The sequence below is a fragment of the Nelumbo nucifera genome, chromosome 7 (genome assembly GCF_055504915.1).
Source record: "Nelumbo nucifera cultivar China Antique chromosome 7, China Antique-T2T, whole genome shotgun sequence".
Classification (NCBI taxonomy): Eukaryota; Viridiplantae; Streptophyta; class Magnoliopsida; order Proteales; family Nelumbonaceae; genus Nelumbo; species Nelumbo nucifera.
Window position 1 is genome coordinate 37,020,596 of NC_142655.1, and position 23,932 is coordinate 37,044,527.

At 38.6% G+C, this 23,932-nt stretch overlaps 2 protein-coding genes across 2 annotated transcripts in view; one reads left to right on the forward strand and one right to left on the reverse strand.

Annotated features, from left to right (window-relative positions):
* Window positions 1-18,868, forward strand: part of LOC104598360 (uncharacterized) — a 37,797-nt gene extending 18,929 nt beyond the window's left edge. The window contains exon 2 of the mRNA XM_010260392.3: window positions 1-18,868. This exon is cut by the window's left edge and continues 16,254 nt beyond it. The gene's annotated coding sequence lies outside the window, so the exon portion shown is untranslated.
* Window positions 4,674-8,299, reverse strand: LOC104598390 (uncharacterized). Its single transcript, XM_010260424.1, has 6 exons — window positions 7,893-8,299; window positions 7,245-7,792; window positions 6,500-7,101; window positions 5,671-6,131; window positions 5,449-5,535; window positions 4,674-4,884 (listed from the first exon to the last, which is right to left on the reverse strand). Exons 1-6 carry the CDS (start codon window positions 8,297-8,299, stop codon window positions 4,674-4,676), a joined length of 2,316 nt encoding a protein of 771 aa, XP_010258726.1.
* Window positions 18,869-23,932: the final 5,064 nt, after the last annotated feature.

Below are 23,932 nucleotides of genomic sequence, written 5' to 3' on the forward strand. Positions count from 1 at the left end.
CTCAAAAAAGTCCATAAGGGTTTGACCCACCTTTGGTAGAGGTTAGGCCGAATCCACTGCTTAGGGGCAGTGAACTCTTGACCCAATCAGCTTGGGCTCAGTTTGGGCCCAACATTACACATAAATGATCATTGGATTCAGCCACCCTATGAAGACTCAAGGATAATGGATTTATGTAAGATAAAGCCCATCAGGTAATCAACCCTGTAATGGTCTCTTGCACCTAGTCTCTCAGCCCATAATCATCGAAACACTTGCCCATAGGGAAGGACCTCTTCCATGACTGTGAAATGCAGTGTCACACTCTCTGTTTGGATGGATCTCGAGATTAAAACCTTTTACAAACATTTTTCATAAAATAATAATATTACATATAAATATATTTTGCAAATCAGATTTCAAATACAGTTAAAATCCACTGACGGCAGTTTAGTTTCCATCAGAGAGTGTAAAGCTTGATATTCACTTTGTCTAACAAAGGGGCCGATTCTATTACTATGATCACCCACTCAGGTGATATCCCAAACTGCCCAAACATGCCTAGATATTTGACCCTTGATGGATCTCATTGGTTGGCACATCAAAGACAGTTCAGTCCTAAACTTAGTGAAGTATCATAATCAAGTCTAGGATTAAGTGCAACCAGTGATTTAAAAGGCATACTTGAGGCGCACCTAGGTGCATAGGCGAGGCGCCTCGCCTAGGTCCTAGGCGTAGCAGTTTCAAAAGGTGCACGCCTGGTGCGATTGGGCGTGCACCTGATGCGCCTTATGCCTTAGCCCAAGTGTGAGCCTTTTGAAAATTTTACGCTTTTTTGCTTTTTTTGAACCTAGCAGATGGGCCGGTCCACCCTTGGACCCCCGACCACGCCCCTTGAGGCAAGCCCAAACAGTTCCATGTTAGGGTCTTAAATTCTTAATTTTCACATAAAAAATAATGATTTTATAATTTTAATTGCTTTTTGAGAAGATATTTTATTAAGGTGAATGAATGAACAACATTACCAAATAGGGGGTTCTCGAAGAAATGACACTTCAACTTCGAAAACTAGATATAAAAACATAATACAAGGATATAAAATAGGACACTATTGCTTTCCATATTCATGTCTGTGACAATACTGTTCGTTGTCGTTGCTAAGACATGATGACTCTCATAATGGCCTTAGCCTTTTATTTGAAGGGATGGGATATCCATCTTATGGACGCCAAAATCTTGCGGAACGGATAGGGCGAATTTCAAAAATTTCTCCCATCTTTGCAGGGAATCGAATTCCCTATTTCAGAAAACATATTTTCAAGGATCAATATTGAATCAAGAACCAAAAGAAGTAGGAGGGAGGATATACCTGATACAGAGAATCAATATCTCCCAATGGAGGCGTTCACGCCCAAGGAAGGATCCAAAATCTGCTCCCACTGAAGATGGCGCAATGCAGAATGGAGCAGAATCAGCAATGTTCTTTCAAAAGAACTTGACCCTTCACAAGAATCAACTGGATGGCTTGTGAGTACAGCTCCAACCAATCTTTTCTTAAAAGATTGGAATCAAGATCAGATCTTGATTTCTCCCAAGAACTGGAGATCAAACTAAAGGCAATGGCGGCGGCAGGAAGGAGGCGGCAGGAGAGAATTCGCAGGGTGCAGAAATCTCTTTCTGTGATTTTTCTTAGCTCTGAAGAGAATCAGATGTATATCTTTCTTAGGCTGCCGCCCCCTTCTTTTGTTAACCTAAAAGATCAGCTCCTAATCCAATTAGGAACTGCTTATCCAATTTGGATAAGATCTCTCTTTAGGTGATAGGGATAAACCCTTATCTTATCTGCAGATTAGATTAGCTTTCTCCTAATCTCATTAGGAGGTTTCTAAATCTGAATCACATAGAGATCTGGACTCTCTGAGTGGATAGGGTTAAGACCCTATCCTATCTGCTAATCTATCTTAGAATTTGCCCCATATAATTGACTGATCAAATCAGCCCAGTTCGAAATGGGTTTAAGGCCCATTTAAGGTTATGTACTCAATTAGCCTTCCAAACTGCTGCCCAGTTGGGCTTCCTTGTATGGCGTGGGACCCAAACATTGATCTACACATCAGCCACATGGGTTCGGCCCAGCCTTTGTTGCAAGGCCTGGCCGAATACACTGTTATGGACAGTGCACCCCTTAAATCCCATCTTATGGGCTCTATGGGCCCAACACTTACCCTAAGTGGTCCCTGGGCCAAGCCACCTTGTAACACCCAGGGACTGTGGGCAGATGCAAGATTAGCCCATCAGGTATTATCCTCAATGGTCTTATACTTAACCTCTCAGCCCATAACGATCATACACTGCCCGACAAGAGAGGACCTCTCCCTCAGCTGCAAGGAACAGTGTTGCACTCTCTACTTATATGGATCCCGGGAATTAAAACCTTTTGCAAACATTTTAGAAACCATAATATATACTTTTATATCTCATATAAAATATACTTTGCAAAAACAAATCTCAACGGTTGAAATCAGCTGTTGGCAGTCTTGGTTTCCATCAGAGAGAGTGCATCCCCGATCATTACCTTTGTCTGACAAAGGGGTTGATCCTTTCACTATAAAATATACTTTGCAAACATTTTAGAAACCATAATATATACTTTTATATCTCATATAAAATATACTTTGCAAAAACAAATCTCAACGGTTGAAATCAGCTGTTGGCAGTCTTGGTTTCCATCAGAGAGAGTGCATCCCCGATCATTACCTTTGTCTGACAAAGGGGTTGATCCTTTCACTATGATCACTCAGTCAGATGAATTCTCGGATTGTCCCAACATACCCAGGTTTTGACCCTTGCTAAGGATCTCACTGATTGGTATATCAAAGACAGCCCAATCCGACATTTAGTGTAGTATCATAATCGAGTCTAGGGGTTATGTGTAACTTTCCAGTTTTGCCCATCTATCTCTAAGGTCCAGGGCAATACTGGAAATCTGGTCCGGTTCAAAGGTTCTATTAATCCTACACCGTATGTGCCTAGGGTATCACCCTGGTAGCTGAGACAGGCCACCCCAACCGACTTGGTGGCACTACAGTGTCAGCCTTGTCAGGATAGGTCTCCACAGACCGATCCACTGGCTGTGAACATTCTAAACTAACACGAGTCTCATCAAGTGTCCAGTTTAAGGGTATTACATAGAAATATACCAAGGGAACATGAATCAAATATGTACTTTTATTCATTTACAATAAATTCATAAAGTACATCATTCTTGATTGAAACTAAGGGCATACAAAACTATTTAACATCATTCCCTAGATTCCTTTGAATTTGGGTATTCTTATTGTAGATTGTGATGCCTAGGTTCCATTAGCAATAAACAACATTATGTTGGGCCCATTCTCATGATTAAACCACGTTGAATTTGAGTGGTCACCCTCTAAGTTTTAGGAGTTTTAGGAGGAAAAGCCAGGGGTCCTTTTGGCCTGAGATGGGTTGATCCAGAGTTAGGAGTAATAGATAATCAACTATTGTATCCTAGTTTGCTGGTGTTGGTTCCAATCAGAATTGTCCGTTAGAAGCTCATTGGCATCTTTGGTTTCTAAGATGAGCCTCCCCATTAAAATTCCAACCCCCAAGATAGGTTATGGGCCCATTCCAAACTTGGCATTGCATCAACCCTTTCTCTTGAGTCTGTGATAGCGTTGGTTAGGTTGCAAAACATGGGACCATAAGCCATAAGAGAAGCTATACTAGGATTCTGGGCACTCTCATTGACTGACACTTTTTTCTCTTGTAATTCTTATTTATTGCACACTTTTTGATCCATTAATGAATTGAAATGATGCAATTATTGATAAAAAATAGCTGTAATTTACTAGGGTATGTTGGATGCTTTCCTCAACCATCCCATAAAGGGAGCATTGGTTGACAATGACCATACTTTTCATTCTCAGCACATCAATGGTTGGGATTTTTCCTTTGAGAGTGTTGAATATGTTAGCCTTCTCTTTAGTTTAGTGCCACAGGGGCACATATGTAATTTTATCTTGTTTTATTTATTTTTGATCAATAACACACTTCATTAATTTCATTAAAACTTTTCAATGATACTTACAAAGAGGAAGCCAAACTTTTTTATCTTCTAGCTATGCCATGAGCCCCAAAAGAAGGAAAAAGAAAGAGAGAAAGAAAAGGAGAAACAGAAAAATAATTACAACTGTGCCCAGAACATTGACTCCCTCACCACCCCTTGTTTAGCTAACCCATCAGCAAAAGAATTAGCTGATCTTTTAACCCAACTAATCTTAACCTCCATTTCCCGAGCCAACCATCTAAATTTCCTTCTCGTATTACTGTAATTCCATAAGCCACTGTAGTCTTTATTTAGCCATCCAACCACCACCTCCGAGTCCCCTTCAATTACAAGTTTTTTGATATTCATCTCTCTGGCTTTCTGAATTCCTTCCATAACCGCATGGATCTCGGCTCGGAGAGAGTCACCCACTCCAATTGGGCCTGAGAACATGGCAGAAACAACCCCATTCTCATCCCTGAAGAGACCCCCAACCCCTGATTGTCCAGGATTCCCTCTGCATCTCCCATCAAAGTTTAGTATTATGGAACCCACGGGGGGGGGGGGGGGGAGTCCAAGACAAATTCATCACTGTTTTGGTTTGAGTACTTCTATCAATCTCATCCTAATTCCTCAACATGTCATCCATTGTATAATCTGTGAATAGCTCTAATGATTTCATCCACTGTACCACCCTTATAAGGATCAAGGCCCTCAACTCCTCAGTGCTTTTCTCAACTTTCGAGAAAATCCTAGCATTTCTTTCTTCCCATAAGGACCAGCAAACCGCAGCCCTCAATCCTCTCCACATAATCCTGCCCCTTTTCATGTGCCACCTGAAAAAAGGAGAAAACAGATTTTGCATGTTTGATGGAGGGTTCCAGCTACACCCAAATAGGGAAAGAGCCCACTCCCAAATAGACTTTGCATATTGGCAAGACACCAGTAGGTGAAAACCGGTCTCCCCATCAGCTTTACAAAGAACACACCAGTGAGGGGACAGACAAGTATTGGGTCTCTTCTTTTGGAGCAAATCACCAGCGTTGAATCTTTCCAGAAAGGCTTCCTAGCAAAAACTACCAACCCGAGGAGGGATTGGTTTGCACTAAACCTCATGAACAGGAAAAGGGAGGGTTACAGGACTGGTGGACTGGCTTAAGACTTTGAAGAAAGAGGCATAGGAGAAAGAACCAGTGGGGGTAGGAGTCCAAATTCTAGAGTCCACCTTAGCAGGGTCTAAGAAAACATTGTCAAGAAGTTGAAGAAGACTCGAGATGCTATCAAGGTCTTAGTCTCTCACAATCCTTCTCAAGCCCAAATTCCACCCAAACCCAGAAGTGGAAGAGGAGGGGGATATGAAGGATGAAACTGGCTCATTTTTAAGGTTAGAGAGTGCATACAAAGAAGGAAACTGGTCCTTTAAGGGACCATCCCCCACCCAAGTTTGTTCCCAAAATTTTATAGCATTACCAGAGTTCAAGTCATACCTGATAAAAGGGGAGAAAATTGGTAACAATTCATGAATGACTTTCCAAGGTGAAACACGTAGTCCTAGCTCGAATTCCAGCATCCCATCCATTTAGCTCTAGCTCGTCTCCTTCTCTAGTGGGAATCTCCACAACCATTTCCCCAGAAGAGCCAAATTCCTGTTTCTAATGTTCCCGAGCCCCAGACCACCACTATTTTTACTCCTAGTCACCACCTCCCAAGCTACTCTATGATCCCTTTTCTCCTCTCCCGTCTCCCAAAGGAAGTGTCTCATCATCTTTTCCAATCTATTGGCAACCTTTACCAGGATCTTGAACACTGAAAGGAAATAAATAGGTAAATTTGCTAGAGTAGCCTTAATCAGTGTTATCCTCCCACCCATAGAAAGGTAATTCCTTTTCCAAGAGACAAGTTTCTTTTCAAAACTTTCCACCACCAGATTCCAGAAGCTCTCTCTCTTTGGGTTGTCACCCAACGGTAACCCCAAATAATTCAAAGGCCACTTTGAAACTTCACACCCAAGCACTTTTGCAGTCTCCCTGACCTCACCTTCCTCCATATTCACACCAACTACACAACTTTTCTCAAAGTTCACCTTCAAATTTGACATTTGTTCAAAGAGTTGTATCATTAATTTCAAGTTCCTTATATACCTCATATTCCCCCTTCACAGAATAGAATTGTGTCATCTGCAAACTATAGATGGGTTAGGGGGGTATCCTCCCTTCCAACTCTCCAACCTCTAATAAGGCCCCTAGAATCTGCTCTGTAAATTAGTTTCCCCAGAACATCAGCAATTAGTGTGAACAGGAAGGGAGATAGGGGATCTCCTTGTCTTACACCCCTAATGGCCAGGAAGGAGTCAACCATTGTCCCATTCATTAGTACCGAGTAATGGCAATTACGAACACACCCCATAATCCATTTGCACCATCTAGCCCCAAATCTAAATTTGGTCATAACCTTCCTCAAAAATTCCCATTCCACCAAATCATTGGCTTTTTCCATATCCAACTTACAGACCACTCCTTTCTTCCCCTCTTTCCTGAAATGCTCCACACTCTCATTAGCAATTAGAATTTGATTTATTATTTGTCTTGCACTCACAAAAGTTCCTTGATTTGGTGAGATAATAGTTGGCAATACTTCCTTCAACCTTAGAGACAACACCTTTGCAAGGGTCTTGTACAAGCTATTCACCAAGCTGATTGGCCTGAAATCCTTTGGATGCAATGCATCTTTCTTTTTTGGAATCAAGGCTAGAAAGGTGGAATTCACACTTGGGTTAACCACTCCTCTCCTATGAAATTCCTCAAAAACCAACAAAAGCTCATCTTTCACTGTATCCCAATAGTCTTGGTAGAAAGCCATTGTGAAACCATCCGGTCCTGGAGCTTTTGTTCTATTCATAGAGAAAATAGCCACCTTAATCTCTTTCAAATCAAACATTCTCTCCAATATTCTCCTGTTATCATCTCCTATATCTGGCCAATTCAATCCTTCTAACCATACCCCCCTACTTACAGGCCTTCTTAGAATTGATTTAAAATGTCCCACAAAGGCTCCTGCAATCTCATCTTGTTATGTTAACTCAACTCCATCTACCTCCAGTTTGGAGACAAAGTTTCTCCTTCTCCCATTTGCCAGAGAATGAAAGAATTTGGTATTTCTATCTCCCTCTTGTAGCCATTTACATCTAGATTTTTGCCTTCAGCTAATTCCTTCTCATGTAGGTAGTCCTCAAGTTGGCTTCTCAAACCTCTTCTTTGTTCCTTGTTTGCCTCTCCAAAGTCTCCCCTTTCTTCTTTCAAGTCAAGGCTCTCAATCTTGTCCATCAAGGTTCTCTTCCTTTCTTCAAGCCTTCCAAACTCCAATTGGTTCCACTCCTTGATCTTTGCTTTCAAGAATTGTAGCTTCCTATGGAACCTCATTCCTTCCCACTCCACCATTGGGTTGCACTCGTACCACCACTCCCTTACTCTTTTAGTGAATCTAGGGTGGAGCAACAACATATTCTCAAACCTAAGGGGGGCAGGTCCACCATTCCTCCTTTCCTCCTTGCATATCATTATTGACCAATGGTCAGAGGTCAATCTTGGAAGAGCCTTAGAGTCCAGGTTTCCCCAATGTTCTTCCCAATCCAAAGTGAGCAGAAACCTATCCAACTTGGAGCAGGTGGGCCTCGATTGGAGATTTGACCAAGTGAATGTCTTTTGGGCTAATGGTATCTCTTTGAGTTCAAAAGCATCCACAAACCTATTAAACTTCCTCATACTAGTTGTCACCCTCTGATTAGTATTATTAGTTTCCTCCGTGAATCTCACCACATTGAAGACCTCCCCCCCCCCCCACGCACCATGGCTCATCCCAAAGTCCCCTAATATCAGTCAGTTCCTCCCACAATTCATTTTGTTCTCTGTAATCAATTGGCCCATAAACATTTGTGAGCACCCACACAAAATCATCCTCTTGTTGCTTGAACTTCGCTAAGATTGAGTATTTTCCAATCAGTTCCTCCTGGCCATCCACCACATCCTTCTTCCACATTGTCAAAATCCCCCCTGAAGCACCCCAAGAGGGAGCAACCACCCAACTAATCCCCCTGACTTTCCAAATACTTCTTGCCCATCTATTATTAAACTCCATTCTCTTGGATTCCTGCAGTAATACAATGTCTGGGTCATACCTCTTTATTACCTCTTTAATCGTCATTCTTTTCCTCGCACTTCCAATACCCCTCACATTCCAACTAAGAATCTTCATAGATACTTCTTCTTTAAGTCCCTTCAAAAACCACTACTTCCCCCCTTTCCTTGTATCTCCTTTTACCCCAAACTTCTTGTCACCTTCAACATATCTTTTCAGCCTCTCAACTTTACTCAATTTTCTTTTCTTTATTTTAATTTCCTTCTTCTCCTTCTGCAGGCCACCTTTCAAAACATTCAAATCTTCCATTCTGCATCCCAACTTCCCCACAAAGTCTGCTATTAGGTCCTCCCTATTGGATGCCTCCATGCTTGTCCTCTCTAGATCTTCTCCTCCATTTCTCCCCTCCTCTCCTTCTTCCCTTTCACCTGATCCCTCCCCTCTTCTCTCCTCTATATTCTTCGTCTGTCTCAAATCTTGTTCAGGGTTGCCCTAATATAAATAACAAAAGGGTTGGCACTGCCAATCTATGTTTTTGACTCCAAAACTTTTTCTCCTCTTCTCCCTTCTCTTCTCTCACTGTTCTGATATTCTGTTGTGTGTTTACGAAGAAAATATGGTATTAGGGCGATAGATCTGGGTTTAGGAGCAGTGCGATCAGTCTTTTTCTTCCTCCAATTTTTTCTTTTGTCTATTGTGGATCGAATCCAAAGAAAAGGTACATCTGGTTGATGAGAAAACATGGTATTAGAGTGATAGATCTGGGTTTAGGAGCAGTGCGATCAGTCTTTTTCTTCCTCCAATTTTTTCTTTTGTCTATTGTGGATCGAATCCAAAGAAAAGGTACATCTGGTTGACATGAGGAGACTTGCTGTATAGTTCTTCCTCTTCCCTCTTGGTTGTGGGCCCAGAAAACACCAAGGGAAGGGAAGTCAAATGCTGTAAAGGGTGTTCCTGATTATTTTTTTTCTTCTCACCTTTGTGGATCGATTGATCCTTCTGTACCCGGGTGAGTGGGTTATGTAGGTCTAATGACCTGTGGCTGCTGTGAAAGTGTTTCTTCTCAACCTGTGTGGATTGAGTGATCCTTCTTTTTGCCTTGAAACTTGAAAGGTGGGCTATTCAGGTCTGCATGTTCTGTAACTGCTGTGACAGCAGCTTTTTTTCCTTGGTTCCTATTAAAACTACAATGATCGTGTGGCAAACAAAATGGTGAATTATTGCTTGAAGGGACTGGTTAGACCTGATACTGATATGTTTTTACATCTGAACTGGTTCAGTAGTGTGGTAATCTGAGAACGAGTGATGTTGTGTGATCAGATTTGATTATGCTGTTGTGAACAAGAACTAATTTGTGCCTAGAACTGTGACTAGACTAAGTTTTAATATCTTGACTGAATTGTGAGTCTGTGACTGAACTGAGAACTAGTACCTTGACTGAATTATGACTGAACTGAGAACAAGTACCATGTTTTCTGAGGATTCTGTTATGTCTGGTGTGACCTCTAGTCAGAGTGGAATGAGTGAAGGTTTTGACATGAGTTTTCCCATGGCTGTGATTCCCTTTGATGGTCTCAATTACCTAGAATGGTCAAGAGGAATCAAGCTTTACATATTGCAAGGGGGAAAATGGGGTATATCAATGGTAGAGTTAAAGAACCATAGTTTGGAGGTGTAAAACATGATAGGTCATAGGTGGGACCAAGAAAACAACATGGTGATGTCATGACTATTATTGTCCATGCTGCAACAAGTGAAAAAGACCTTCATGTGGGCAGAAACAACTCCTGAAATATGGGAGCAGGCTATATCTACATATTCAGAACAATGACATTATGCCAAAATATATCAGTTGTAGGCTGCCTCCTCAACTTGTAAGTAGGGGGAGAGGAATCTCTCCATCTACTGTTCAGATTTGACCTCTATTTGGAAAGAATTAGATCATTATTAGAATATAGATTGAAAATGTGATGCAGATGCTAAAGCCTACAAGTCTCTGAGTTCCCAGCAATGGGTTTTTGCCTTCCTCTTAGGGTTGAATTCTACATACGAGGCTATTAGGATTCATTTATTGGGGAGTAAAGATCTCCCATCAGTGCAAAAAGTGTATGCCCTAGTACAGTCAGAAGAGTGCAGACGAAATGTGATGAATTATTCTGAGGTGGAGCAGATTGCATTAGTAGCTAAAGGGCGTGTTGTTATAAGAGGTGGCAATTCCTTTAAGAAGAGCCACTTCCCAAAGAAAGTTGATGACAAGGATAAACTATGGTGCACTCATTGTCAGAAGTCTATACACACTCAGGATACATGTTGGGAACTTCATGGGAAGCCAAAGTGGGCCTAGGAGCTGAGTAAAAAGTCAGACCAAAATAAAAAGTCGGGACAACAAGGTCAGAAGAAGTTTAATGCAACAAACTTGGCCTATCAGGAGCCTCAATCATCTACCACTACCATGAGCCCTTATGTGATTGATCCCAGGGAAGATATTATTAATTCTTTCCGTGACCATTTGGAGCTGTATGGGAGGGCAATCCGCTAGATGGATTCTTCTTCGACCCCCTCGACTTCCTTTGCGTCTACATCAGGTAATGGTTATTCTGCCATAACTTTCCATGTGTCCTTCATCCCTCAGACTCCCTTTGAAAAAAAGATTATGGAGCCTTGAACCATATGACAAGTAAGTCAAATTGTTTTCAATCTTATCATCTGTTATCTGGTAGGGACAAGGTGAGACTTGTTGATGGTTCTTTCTCTACCATAGTTGGTCAAGGAACCATCTCCATTCCTCTTGGACTTACCTTCTCTGATGTTCTACATGTTCCAAAACTACTTATAAATTTGTTTTCTGTTAGTAGTATAGCAAATTCGTTAAACTGCTTAGTAACCTTTTTCCCTTCTTATGCGATACAGGATTTAGCCTCGGGGGAGATGATTGGTAGAGGTCGTATGGTGGATGGTCTTTATATGCTAGAGAATAAAGCTAGTCTTACGGCTCTTGAGTCCAAGAGTTTGTCTAGTACGAGTCAGTCTATTTATGGTAGAGTCGTTTGGGTCATTCATCTTTTGAATCGTTGAAAGTTTTGTTTCTAGATTTGTTTAAGTCAGTGTTAGTGTTTGAACTCATATGTCAAACTTGAGCAAACATTGTAGAAATCATTTTACTTTAAGGAATAATAAATCTGATTTTCCTTTCCATATTGTTTATTCTGATGTTTGGTGCCCTGTTACTTTAACATTCATAACTGTCTATAAGTATTTTATTACACTTATTGATGACTACGCCCAATATACATGGGTGTATCCTATGCAGTCCAGAGATGAAGTACCCAAAATTATTAAAGATTTTCAACATTTAATATTCACTCAATTTCAAATGGAGATCCAAATTTTCCAATTGGACAATGCTAAAGTGTACTTTCATAGTGATCTCCTGGAGTTTTTTGTTTCATGTAGGTCCATCCATCATAACTCTTATGCTAGAACCCCCCAACAGAATGGTGTTGCCGAAAGAAAAAACTGCCATCTCCTTGAAGTTGCTCGTGGGTTACTCATACACATGAATGTTCCTAAACGTTTTTGGTTGGATGTTGTGTTGTGTATCTTATCAACTGTATACCATCTTGCTTGTTAGGGTACAAGGCCCCTCATCTACTCTTATTTCCCAAGGCTCCCCTCTTCTCCATTCCTATCTGTGTGTTTGGTTGTTGTTTTGTTCAAGACCTGTCTCCTACTCATGGTAAACTTGATCCTTCTACCATTCCCTGTGTATTCTTGGGTTATCCTTCTTCTTAGAAGGGTTATTGGTGTTTTGATCACGTTTACCGAGTTCAAGAGCTGTGGAGCAACTTGACGCTATACCACCAACATCATCAGATTCACTGGGGACAGATCATACCCAACCAGGTACTCTTATTCCTATTGATGTTTCTGATCCTCTTGCTATTGATACTTCATCTGCTAATTACCAGACATCCCTATTGCAAAAAGGGAGTTAGGTCTTGTACCACTAAGCATCATATTTCCCATTTTCTTCCATTGACAATGTCCCTATCCCCAAAAATGTGGTAGAAGCTCTCTTAGTACCTAATTGGACAGATGCAATGAAAGAAGAGATAAATGCCTTACATAAAAATGGTACATGGGAGTTAGTGGATCTTCTTGAGGGTAAGGAACCGGTAGGGTGTAAGTGGGTGTTCACAATGAAGCACAAGGCTGATGGCACAGTAGAAAGGTGCAAGGCCAGGTTGGTCGCGAAAGGGTTTACCTAGGTATATGGAGTAGATTATGCAGAGACTTTTGCTTCAGTAGCTAAGATGAACTCCATCAGAGTTCTTTTCTCTCTTGTTGCAAATCTTGATTGGGATCTTCATTAACTAGATATTAAAAACGCCTTCCTGAATGTAGACCTTGAGGAAGAGGTATACATGGTACAACCCCTGGCTTTAGTGCCTAAGGAGGCGTTTGATTGCACTTTTTAGAGGTCTGAATCTGAAAATGTTGCTTTTCAAATCCTTGCACTTGTTTGGTTTCTCCTCTTAAACTTGATTTGAATCTTATTTTCAGATCTGAAAACTTTAGAGCTTGGTCTGGCTCTTTAACGCGCTTAGACGCGTTTCAGAGCTGGTGCATAGTTGAATCTACCCTTCCAATATTTTGGAAATGACACACGCTACCCCTAATAACCCCAAACCCAAAAAACCTAGTCATTTTCGTGTTTTCTCAGGGAGGAAGCTCTGCTCGTGAATCCAAGCTCCAGGAAGAACGCGCGTGAATCCAAGCTCCAGGTAGTCATTCTTCTTCAAACAAATGTGTCTTCTTTATTTTGTTGTTTATGTGTTTAAATATTTTTGCTCTGGTGATAATAATCTGATTCGTTTGATTTATTTATGTGTTTTTCAGAAGATGAACTTTTGTTTTTTTGCTTTGGTGGTTTTTGGAAGATTGCCTTGTTGAACGAAGGATTATTGAGGGTTTTTTTTTTTTCCTCTTGGCTTTGGGTGTTGGGGGAGTCATATGGTTTATGTTCTGAGTTCCTCTAGAGACCTCTGACAGTTTACTTTACCCTTGCCTGTGGTGATGTTTGTGAGGTCAAGGTGGTAGCGCAGCTCATCCTTTGGAGCTGCATAGGGTATCTTCTGCCCTAAATGTGTTCGACAATAGGCCGAAGAGGAGTACAAAGACTCTTGGCAGAAAAGCTATAACATAGCTTCGTTTCAAGTGTTTCAAGTTCATTAACTTTTGGCATTGAAGACCACAGACTTGCATTTCTAATGAGGTCATCAATTAATATAGGATTGAATTCAACATCCATACCCAACCATTTCATTAATGAAAGTGTAGCCGTTAATCCACCGCCAATGAAATAAGCTCCTATTAGTGCTTCAACACAATCTGAAATAGTCTTGGAGCACATCCACCTATGACCTCTATCACAGACTCTTCCAACTGCAACAGAAGTCTCTTCAGTTTGAAACTTTCTTTCAACAGGGCTTCTGTATATATATATATATATGCACTTGTTTATTTTTTGCTTGTTCTTACCACCATATCCAGTGCTATGTACAAGTCTCCCTTTTTTGACTCCTTTTCAAATGTTAGAACTTCAATGCAGTCATGTTCTGTAATGCGCAGTCTTTATTAGTTCTGGGGACCCATCAAAATGGTGACTGGTGAGAATAACAATTCATTTTCATCCAGCTTATAATTAAGTTGTCTTAATAGGGTATTTCTAATAGTTTCGGATGAGAATAACCCAACCGTTAAGTACTACTAGAATTTGGATTTTGTGAAGGGTTAGCTGCCCTTGGCCATGCAATATAATTAATATATATGATTCATCTACTAATAATATAATTAATAAACTTATTGGAGAGGATCAACCCAGCTGGGTTAAATTAAAGGATATATCTCTTATTGAACCTTAATTGTCGCCTTAAAAGTGATCTGCTGTTTCTATTAGCTTAGCTAGAGATTAAACAAAAAACAAGCCATGAACACAACCTTGTAAAGCTCAAAGCAGATCTACAACAGGCACTTCATGAAACTTTCTTCAAGTGGTTTGAGAGCAAGTGCCTGGGTTGGGTAATGTTGCATCAGTGGGAATTATGAAGAGGTTCTATAAGATTTCTATAAGCCTCATTTTTTGTTTCTTTCCCCCGCATTTCATCTTTTTGCCATTTGGGCAGAAGCGACAGTAGGTACATGACTAGTAATCCATTGTTTCTTTCCTTCTGTTTTTGGGATTCTTTGCAGCTTTTACATTCTTTCTGTGGAAGATTCCAACCTAGTTTAAGGTTAGCCTTCTTACTTTAGGGATTTAATCGAGTGAAACAGCTGGGCAGTAAGACTGTATCCTAGTTGCTAGTTTCTTTTTTTTAGATGTTTCCCCCATCTTCTAAGGGGGACTAAATGCTGAAAAATTGACATGATAATGATTTATGAGGAGACTTGTATCTTTCTCGGTTAACGGATTGCATTGGGCCCAATGGCTTTGTATTTCTCTTCCATTTTGTTGCTTTTCGAGTATTCCTTTTCAATAAGCTCTCGTATCTTGTGGATTTCTCTCCAAGATCTGATTCCATTTTGATCGGTAGTATGCTTATCGGTTAATTGTCTGAATTTTGCTTGCATACAAATACTGTAACACAACTTTCTTTAATCACATCACTTCTTGGTTTCTTACTTAAATGTTATGGGCAATAGACGATACTGATTTTATTCAGTAATCTTGATGATTTTGATTTTATGAATGGAATTACAAAAGTATATTCTAAATTTAAGTGGAAATATTGGATCAGATACTTCGTAAGACTGATGGATATAAATGGAAATATATTCTAAAAACTAGTTAAGCAATCCCAATGTGGTACTGCTAAATCTGTTTGGGAATGGGTTTTCTCCCGTTTTGGGCGTTCTTGGTATCCTCCGGAGACTGTCCAAGGTTTGTTTTCTCCTTCTTTTTTCAGTTGGCCTAAGAAGCGAGGGAAGACTATGTGGAGGTGTATTAGAGCAACGGTTTGCTGGTCTTTGTGGGAAGAAAGAAACTCACGCATTTTTTCTGACAAGGAAAAAACTTTGGAAGATTTGTTAGATCGAATCCTCATAAGAGCGGTCCACTGGCTAAAATCTTTGGAGTTGTTTTCAGATTGTCCTATGGATGACTTACTAAGAAATTGGAAAGAGATTGCTTTCACTGCTAGATGCAAGAGGACTCTGTCCGTTCTGGTCCCCTTCCCCCTCGGGCTTTATAAAGCTGAATTTTGATGGCAGCAATGTAAGGAATCCAGGGCCCTCTGGGATTGGAGGAGTCTTTAGGAATGAGGAAGGGATTGTTACTGCTTTATTCTCTGGCCCTATTGGAGAATGTGACTCTCTTAGGGCTGAGATCCTTGCAGCGCTTGAAGGAATTCGAAGAGCAAAAGACCTAAATATTAGCCGTTTGATTCTGGAAGGTGACTCGAAGGTGGTGGTTAATTGGTTGAAGACAGTGGACAGTGGTTCGCGGAACTTTAACAATGAGAAAAAACAGTTCTTATGGCTGGGTAGGGACATAGAGATTCAGTACAACTGGGTGAAGAGGAGTGCCAACTCATTTGCAGATGGGTTGGCCAAGCAAGGAGTGAATAGGGAGGCTATTTTTTGGGCTAGTTTTTAACTTTCTTTGCTTTCCCTGTGTTTTCTGTTTTTTTTGGGGAGCTAAGTTATTTTATCTCCCTTTGTATTCTTTTCCCTCTATTCTCTTATTTTAATGAAATTGATGTTATTGATAAAAAAAAAATCCCAATGTGGTACTAACCACAAACTAGCATATAGTCATTATAGAGATATCTTGGTTGCAAGGAATCTAGTTTGCCATGTTATAAACTGAATCCATCACTAATCTGTAATCTCCTTTGTCCACCAAGGTAGTGTAGAATTGAAATCAAACTCCCCACCTGAATTGAAAACAAACTCGGTTATTCCCATATGAATTGAAACTTGGTTAGATGTTTTATGGCATACAATAGGATGGTTTGTCATTAAACTCACAACAGAGTCATTGTATAGGCTATGCATACAATAGGATGCTTTATTTTATGGCATGCTTTCCTAAATGTGATTAGCTCTTTCAGGTGTGTAGGGTATTATTTTTTATTGCTTTGAGAATTTTCTTTTGTGTGATAACTATATGCTTTGAGTTTGGGTTTTTTCTACTTCTGACATAAGCCATACCTATCATTAATAGGGGGTTAGGAATGGCTACTAGAGATAATTTTGATAAAGCCACTTGGAAGGACCCAAGCTTTGCAAAAACTATTGTTGGACTAATGCCTTGATGAGGTGTCCACCCATGGGAGACAAGGTGGATCATTAAAGAAAGAATCGTGGACACGGGTTCAGGAGAAGTTATTGGAAAATATCCAAAAGAAATTCTCACAGAAACAACTAAAGAATGGGTTCGATTACCTAAAGAGAAAATATCAACTATGGCTGACACTATCAATAGGATTGGAAATGGGTATAATCCATCTACTGGTACAGTTGACTAGTCAAATGAGTAGTGGGAAGTATTCTTGAAGGTAAACTACACTAAAAATTTGTTGTTCGGAGGTAATGTATTTGTGTGTAGGATCTAATAGGATGGTTTGTTTGTTTGTTTGATAATAGGCCTACCCAAATGCGAAAGTATTTAGGTATGCAGGACTGCAATTTGCCGACGAGTGCAAAGCGTTTTTCGATGGGGTTTGTTCAATTGGTAAAGTTGGCTGGACTCTGTTGGCAAATAGGCCAAGACCAGTGGCCTTTACCCGTGTAGATGATGATACATAGGAGGATGGTCCTATTGACATTGTTGACACTCCTGCCACACCTCCCACAAGGCCCCAAACTCAAACACAACATACATTTGAAGAGTCTATAGGTCCAAGTGAAAGACCTTCGATGTTTATCTTCACTTGCCAAATGTATCTCTCAATACAAAGAAAAAACATGATCATTGCATTTTTGGAACATTTCACTTTCAATCCACATCTTTTTGTCATGGCTTTTAACAGTCAAGTATAAGTTGAGATTTCCTAGTGCAATGGCATCAACGATCTTAGCATGACAGCTATTTGTTATTTGTGGAGGTTTCCTTGAAATATTGAAGGGTTTTTCATCCCTTTCATTCAAGGATCCTTGGCCAATTATCAAGCTCTCTCTTTCATGTGTCATTCTCTAGTATGTTTCCTTTTGTTTTTTATTATTAAGTTTGTAGGTAAAGTATTCAATAATGAGTTTGTAAACTTGAACTACTAAACTTGTTTAAGTAGCCAAGACCCCTGTTGCTTATTTCTTAGTCCTACCATAGTGAGTTTGCATAATCCATGTGCTAGAAATCCATGAGAACCTTGAATATTGTATCTCAAGGTTTATATTATATTGTCCCTTTGTTTTTTGGTGAAAACGACTATATTTTTCATGTTTGAATTATAATAGAGAAAATTTTAAAATTAAATATGCCAAAATAGTTTTTTTGCATGCAAAGCATTACCTCTCTAAAAGAAATTAGAATGCCTCTGTAGGATGTAATTGAACACCTCAACAAAAGGATCCAGAAAAGAGAAAATTTAAATTCGAGGCTCATTAACCATTACTATATATATAGGTCATAACTTTCCTAAAAATGTTTCCTTTCTAAATTTATTAAACCATATGAGAAAGGCTTGGATGATGATGATGCCATATGAAAAAGGAAAGTTTCTTCTTGTTCCAGCTTCATGGACAAAGTCTACAATTAGCCCATAAAAAGTACCATGAGGGGGGTTGGAATTTGGAACACTGTTTGATGTAAGAAATTGCATGTCATTTGGAACAATGTTTGATTTAAGCCATTTTTATTCTTTTTTCAGTTTTGGTTAGAATTGTCTTTTTTGAAAGGAAAGCTAAAGGTTGGACAAAGGTGTTAGTTACTTTGTGAAAGAAGGAACCTCAAACATTTTTTTTTCTTTCAATTGTTTTTTTATTTAAAAATGAGCCATATATAAAAATATTCAACTTTTGGGGTGGTGCTTTTGTTAGACAATTATGCCCTTAGCTCCAATCAGGTATATCCTCTCTTTGGGCGTGAACACCTTCATTGGGAGTTACTACTACTTCGTATCAGGTACATTCATCTCCTCTCTTTTGGTTTCAAATCTAGTCTAGTTTTGGATTCAATAACAATCATTGAAAATGTAGTTTTCTAAAATAGGAAATGCGATTCCCAGATGGGAGAAATTTTTGAAATTTGTCTAACCTTTCTGTAGGGTTCGGCTATCCATATGATGGATCTCTCATCCCTCTAGTGGTATCAAAGCCATGGTTTGATTCTTGAATCGAAATTGAACCATATTTAATTTGCGCAAATCGGTAGAAACTGTTCTACCTGATTTGCACAATTAGCGATTTTTCTAGGAATTCGGTTTCCAGTTTTGGGCGAATGATCTGAAAATAATTCTTTATTATTTTGTTATATATTTAGAAATGTTCTATTTATATTTCTTGAATTTTTGGGCTGTTCGTATTGGAGGAGATCAAAATCTTTTTACAGCGTAAGAAATTTGTGCATTTGCGTTTTTCTTATTCATTCTTGGTCTGTAATTAATTTTATTATTTTTTTTTAATTTTAGACAGAATGTATAGGCATTCGAATCTGATATAATATTAATAGAAAAACTAGGTTTTTTATTTTATTGCATTTGTAGACGAAGCTGAAAGCGCGAAAGAGAGAATTTCGTAGATTTGTGTTCAACGATTTGCGATTTACAGTTTTGGAAACTGCATACTGTGAATTGATATTTGTTTTGTAGAGTAGCAGCCGTACGAACAACACCCTTACTGATTCTTGATTGTCATGTATCCGTTTCTTTATTTTCATATCAGGTTTTTTGAATTGAATCTTGAATTAAACATCAAACCCTAGATCCATTCGAACCAGACTGAACCAAATTGGTTGGACCGAATCTATGGTTCGATGGGGTTGTTCTCAGCCCTAAAGTTTCCTATATGGGTCGTGGAGTTGATGGTTAATTGCAAGATGCAATTCGGCCCACATCTGTAAAACCCAATTTTGGATTGTTAAAACTACTTTAGCCCAATTCAACATAAATGCTATATGGGCTGAACTGCAAAGAGCAGTTCAGCCCACGTACCTAAGTAATATTATTTGATAATATCATGGGCTCTAAATGGGCTAAACGTTTTTTAAATTTAACTATGGGTTTTACAGTTATTTAATTGATTGGATCAATTATGGATTCCATGCATGTGATGTGATGTGTTGCGTACATGGGCCAAGCATGCACATCATTGCCGTGGTGCCTTTAAGATCATTGGATGATCTCCTTTACTCAGTGAGGCCCACTTTAGTTTCTCTCCTAGAGGAACACCTTAGAACCTTAGCCGTTTTGGGTCCACTTTGAATCTGGTTTTATGAAAGTCAATGAGAGCCACTTTGGTTTGACCTAAATCAGATCTAGGGGGTTTTCGTTCCCTCCATTAAATATAAGTGCATGTGATAGGGAATTTCATATGATGAATTCTCTAAAGGTCTTCCATCATTAATATGAAGGTTGGCTATATTAGTGGGTGGAGATGCACTATAAAATTGGGTCATTCATTTATTAATGTAGTTGGCTGGATTGCTTCATGAGATGATAGGGGCGTCATAGACCGATGTAGGAGGGGCTTATCCTAAAATGGAAGACTCTCTCATGGTACCTTGGCGTTCACGAACATGATGGGTGAACACTTATTGGACAGAAATGTTTAACCTAAAATGACTGTGAACCTTGTTTGACAGAGGCCAAATGAAAAGCTCATAAGATGAGTGGATGAGATCCTTCACAGAAGGTGGTAGAGTTTTGCAGATGAAACAGTTGATTCCATGCACCACATGTGGTTTCCCACATTTCTAGAGACAACTATCTCCGTCACTGAGATTGGAGGGAATCTCAGAGATGTCAAAAAATGGAAATGAAACATAGATTAAAAGCCCTTTCTATGTAATGACATGAATAAATTAGGTTGTGGACTTATAAATCTGTCTTGCCTTTACCAGAAATGGCAAACGGAAACTTCACCAAATTGTTGGATGATAATAAACTCAAGGGCTCTAATTATGCTGATTGGTTCCAAAATCTTATGCTGGTTCTGACGTCTTAGAAATTAGACAAAATTGCTAAGAACCTTGTTCCGGATCGTCCGGGTGACAGGGCTTCTAAGGCCCGAAGAAGAGAGTACCAAGAATGGGAGGAGAAAAATTCTCTTGCCCAGTGTTATATTATAGCTTCTTTAGACAATCCGATACGACGACAATTCGATAAGATCGAAGTGTCCAAGGACATATTGGACAGTCTGAAGACTGTATGAAGAGCAGAACCGTTCTACTCGACAAAAGGTCTTAAAATTGTTTATAACTATACAGATGACCGAGAACCAACATGTTCATGACCATTGTCTAAAGATGATGGGTTATATCAATGACTTGGAGGCTCTCGGGTCAGGGCTAGATCATGACACCAAAATTGATGTTGTTATCAATTCCTTGCCTTTGTCTTTCAATCAGTTTATCATAAATTACAACATGAATAAGTTAAATGTTAACCTTCAGGAACTCAACAATATGTTGTAGAGGGCTGAAGAACTGATCAAGAAGGATAAGCCGATAGCCATGCTTTTTGAAGGTGGCAAATCGGGCAAGAAAAAGCGGGAGGCTAAAAGGAAGGCTCAGAAGAAGTGTAGCAAAATCAAAAAGCAGAAGAAAGATAAGACATTGAATGTCTGTCACTTCTACAAGCAGACCGACCACTAGAAGAGAAATTGTTCTCAATACCTGGAGACTAAGAAACAAGGTACGTTCGATTCTTTCATCATAGAGACCAATCTGTTGGTCACTTCTGCTTCCTGGTGTATTGACTCCAGGGCTTCGACTCACTGGTAGGAGTGGCTGCATCTTCTCCTTTTCTTCTTTAGTTCCATGGTTTGTGAAACCCTAGCATCTTATGTTGGCTTGACTGTAAGTAGGAGATTTGAAGTTAGTATACATATTTTTTGTTTGTAATAACCTATTTATTTATTATTTTAAATCAATTGAGCAATTGGGATTGATCCAACACAGAATTTGGAGTTCAAGGTTGTTCCAATAGTCTATAGAGAATTATCTCACTTCTGTGATTGTAGATAGGCCGGCTTGCCTTGCTATTGTTACTCTATTGGTTTTATCAAATATAGCAAGTTCAGTCTTTGGAGATCACTCTTGCTTATTCTTGCCATATTCAATGCTTGCTGAATTTAACACATCTATTAAATGAAAAGTGTTGCTAACATTTTAATGCTTGACTCACAAGGAGCAGTGAGGAAATTTGAGAAACCCAATGTTTAATGCCCAAAAGGAAGACAAGTATTATTACCAATGGCATATATCGTTAATATGTCAATTGGATATTATTGGAAAATTTGAAAGTTTTTAAGGTTCTTGTAATATTACTAGTTGTTTTAGGTTACATCTTTTATTCATCAAATTTTTCATGTATCAATTGTCATAAGATTTCTAGCATAATAAAATGCTGAATCGTTAGAAAATATCAAGTACCAAAAATGCTGAAATTAAGTAGGCATATAAATTTTTTTAAAAGAAAAAGGTCTATACCGGCGGTCGGTATCTGCTGGCTTAACTATGAGCAAGATAGAAGTATGGGCCAAATAAGACCTAAAGCGGCAGTCAATGTCCGCCAGTTAGGTATTAACAAAAATGGCACCTAAGGGTTTGGACCACCAGCTACCAGGCTAAGCCAACGGTCATGGAAAAATCGCTGCTTTTGATAACTATGAACCACCTCAGACTAGGAAGCAAAGCAGTGGTCTTTCCTACCTAAGCTGGTGGTCTTGATCTAAGGCGACAGGCGGGCGTATGACCGCCCTTATATCTAAGCCAGTTTAATTGCTCCTTAGAACTAACATATAGGATGCACACTTCCCCATTAACAATTTTCTCTATGATAAAGTGTTTGTCAACCTCAATATGTTTAATACTATCATGAAGAAATGGGTTGGTTGTAATGTTGATGGCATCCTTGTTATCACAATACAAGGGCATGGGGCCATCAATTGAAAAACCTAGTTTGCTCAACAAATTCCTTATCCACATAGCTTCAGCCACCACATGGGACATTGTTCTACACTCAAGTTCTATCTCTAGACCTAGCCACTACACATTGTTTATTGCTTTTCCATGTGATTAGGTTTTCTCCCACAAAAGAACAATACCCACTAATGGACTTTCTGTCATCAACTAATCCAGTCCAGTTAGCATCTGTATATACTTCAATCTTCAAGTGCCCATTCTTCTGAAATAGCAAACCAGCTATTGGAAACTTCTTTAGATATCTGAGGATTCTCTCGGCTGCTTCTAAGTGTGTGGTCTTAGGAACATGCATGAATTGGCTAAAAACACCTATGGCATAAGCAATGCTTGGCCGGGTCATGGACAAATACAGGAGCCTTCCCACAAGTCTTTGGAATTGCTTTACATCCTTGATAATCTCACCACAATAGTCATTCAACCTATTATTTGGATCAATGGGAGTGTCAGCTGGCTTAACCCCTAGTTTTTCTGAATCCTGTAACAAATCTGAGGTATTTCCTTTGAGAAATGAAAATTCCCTTTTGTGAGCGGGCCACTTCAATTCCAAGGAAGTATCATAAGGGACCTAGATCCTTCACCTCAAATTGAGTGGCTAAGAGGTCTTTTAGCCTTTGAATTTCCACTTTCCAGTCACCTATGATCACTATGTCATCAACATATACTATCAAGGCTACAATCTTTCCTTCCCCCCTTTTCAAAAGTAATGTATGGTTAGTTTGACACTATTGTAGCCAATCTGTTGCATAGCCAGATGAAACTTGTTGAACCAAGCTCTTGGTGATTATTTTAGACCATACAAGGATATTTTTAACCTACACACTTTCTGCTCTTTGCCTTAGGTGGCGTGGCGTTTGATAAATCTGAAATTTCAAATCTAAAAAGCTAAAAAGATATTATAAGTGTCTGAAATCTGAAAAGAGGCATAAATGCTTTTTTTACTTTTTAGAGGATCTGAATAGATAATGTTGTTTGTTTTGGATCAATTATGAACATCTGAAATTTTTTTGTTTTACTATTTTACCCCTGGAATATGCTATTTTGTAATTTTGAATGCAATTAGCACTACTTCATATAAAATAACTTATCAAATTCAGAATAATATCAAAATTATACAAAAAATTAATAAAAATAATTAAAATTGAATAAAAAATAAAATAATTAATAAATAATTAAATAATTAATTATTTAATTATTAATAATATTGAAATAACACGTATAAAAATAATAAAATAAATAATAATTACTAAAAATAATTAATAATTATGAATAACACAATAAAAAATAATAAAAATAATTAATCACTAATAAAATATTCATATGATCAAAATTTAATAAAAATAAAATAATTAATAATTAATTAATTATTTAATTATTAGTAATGCTGAAATAACACGAATAAAGTAATAAAATAAATAATAATTGATAATAATTACTAAATATATTTAATAATTAATTAGTAATTATAAATAACACAATAAAAAATAAAAAAAATAATTAATCATTAATAAAAAGTATGAATATGATTAAAATTTAATAAAATTAATAAATAATATTTAATAAATAATTACTTATTTAAAATTACTAATTCTGAACCAACACGAATAAAA

Excerpts from the sequence above, each read along its gene's own strand:
- LOC104598390 (XM_010260424.1), bottom strand. The coding sequence starts at position 8,299 with ATGAAGATTCTTAGTTGGAATGTGAGGGGTATTGGAAGTGCGAGGAAA. Across the intron at positions 7,793-7,892 it reads GGACTTTGGGATGAGCCATG|GTTTGTGGATGCTTTTGAAC; the intron begins GTGCGTGGGGGG and ends GAAGTTTAATAG. Across the intron at positions 7,102-7,244 it reads TGAGAAGGAATTAGCTGAAG|GAGCCTTTGTGGGACATTTT; the intron begins GCAAAAATCTAG and ends ATGAGATTGCAG.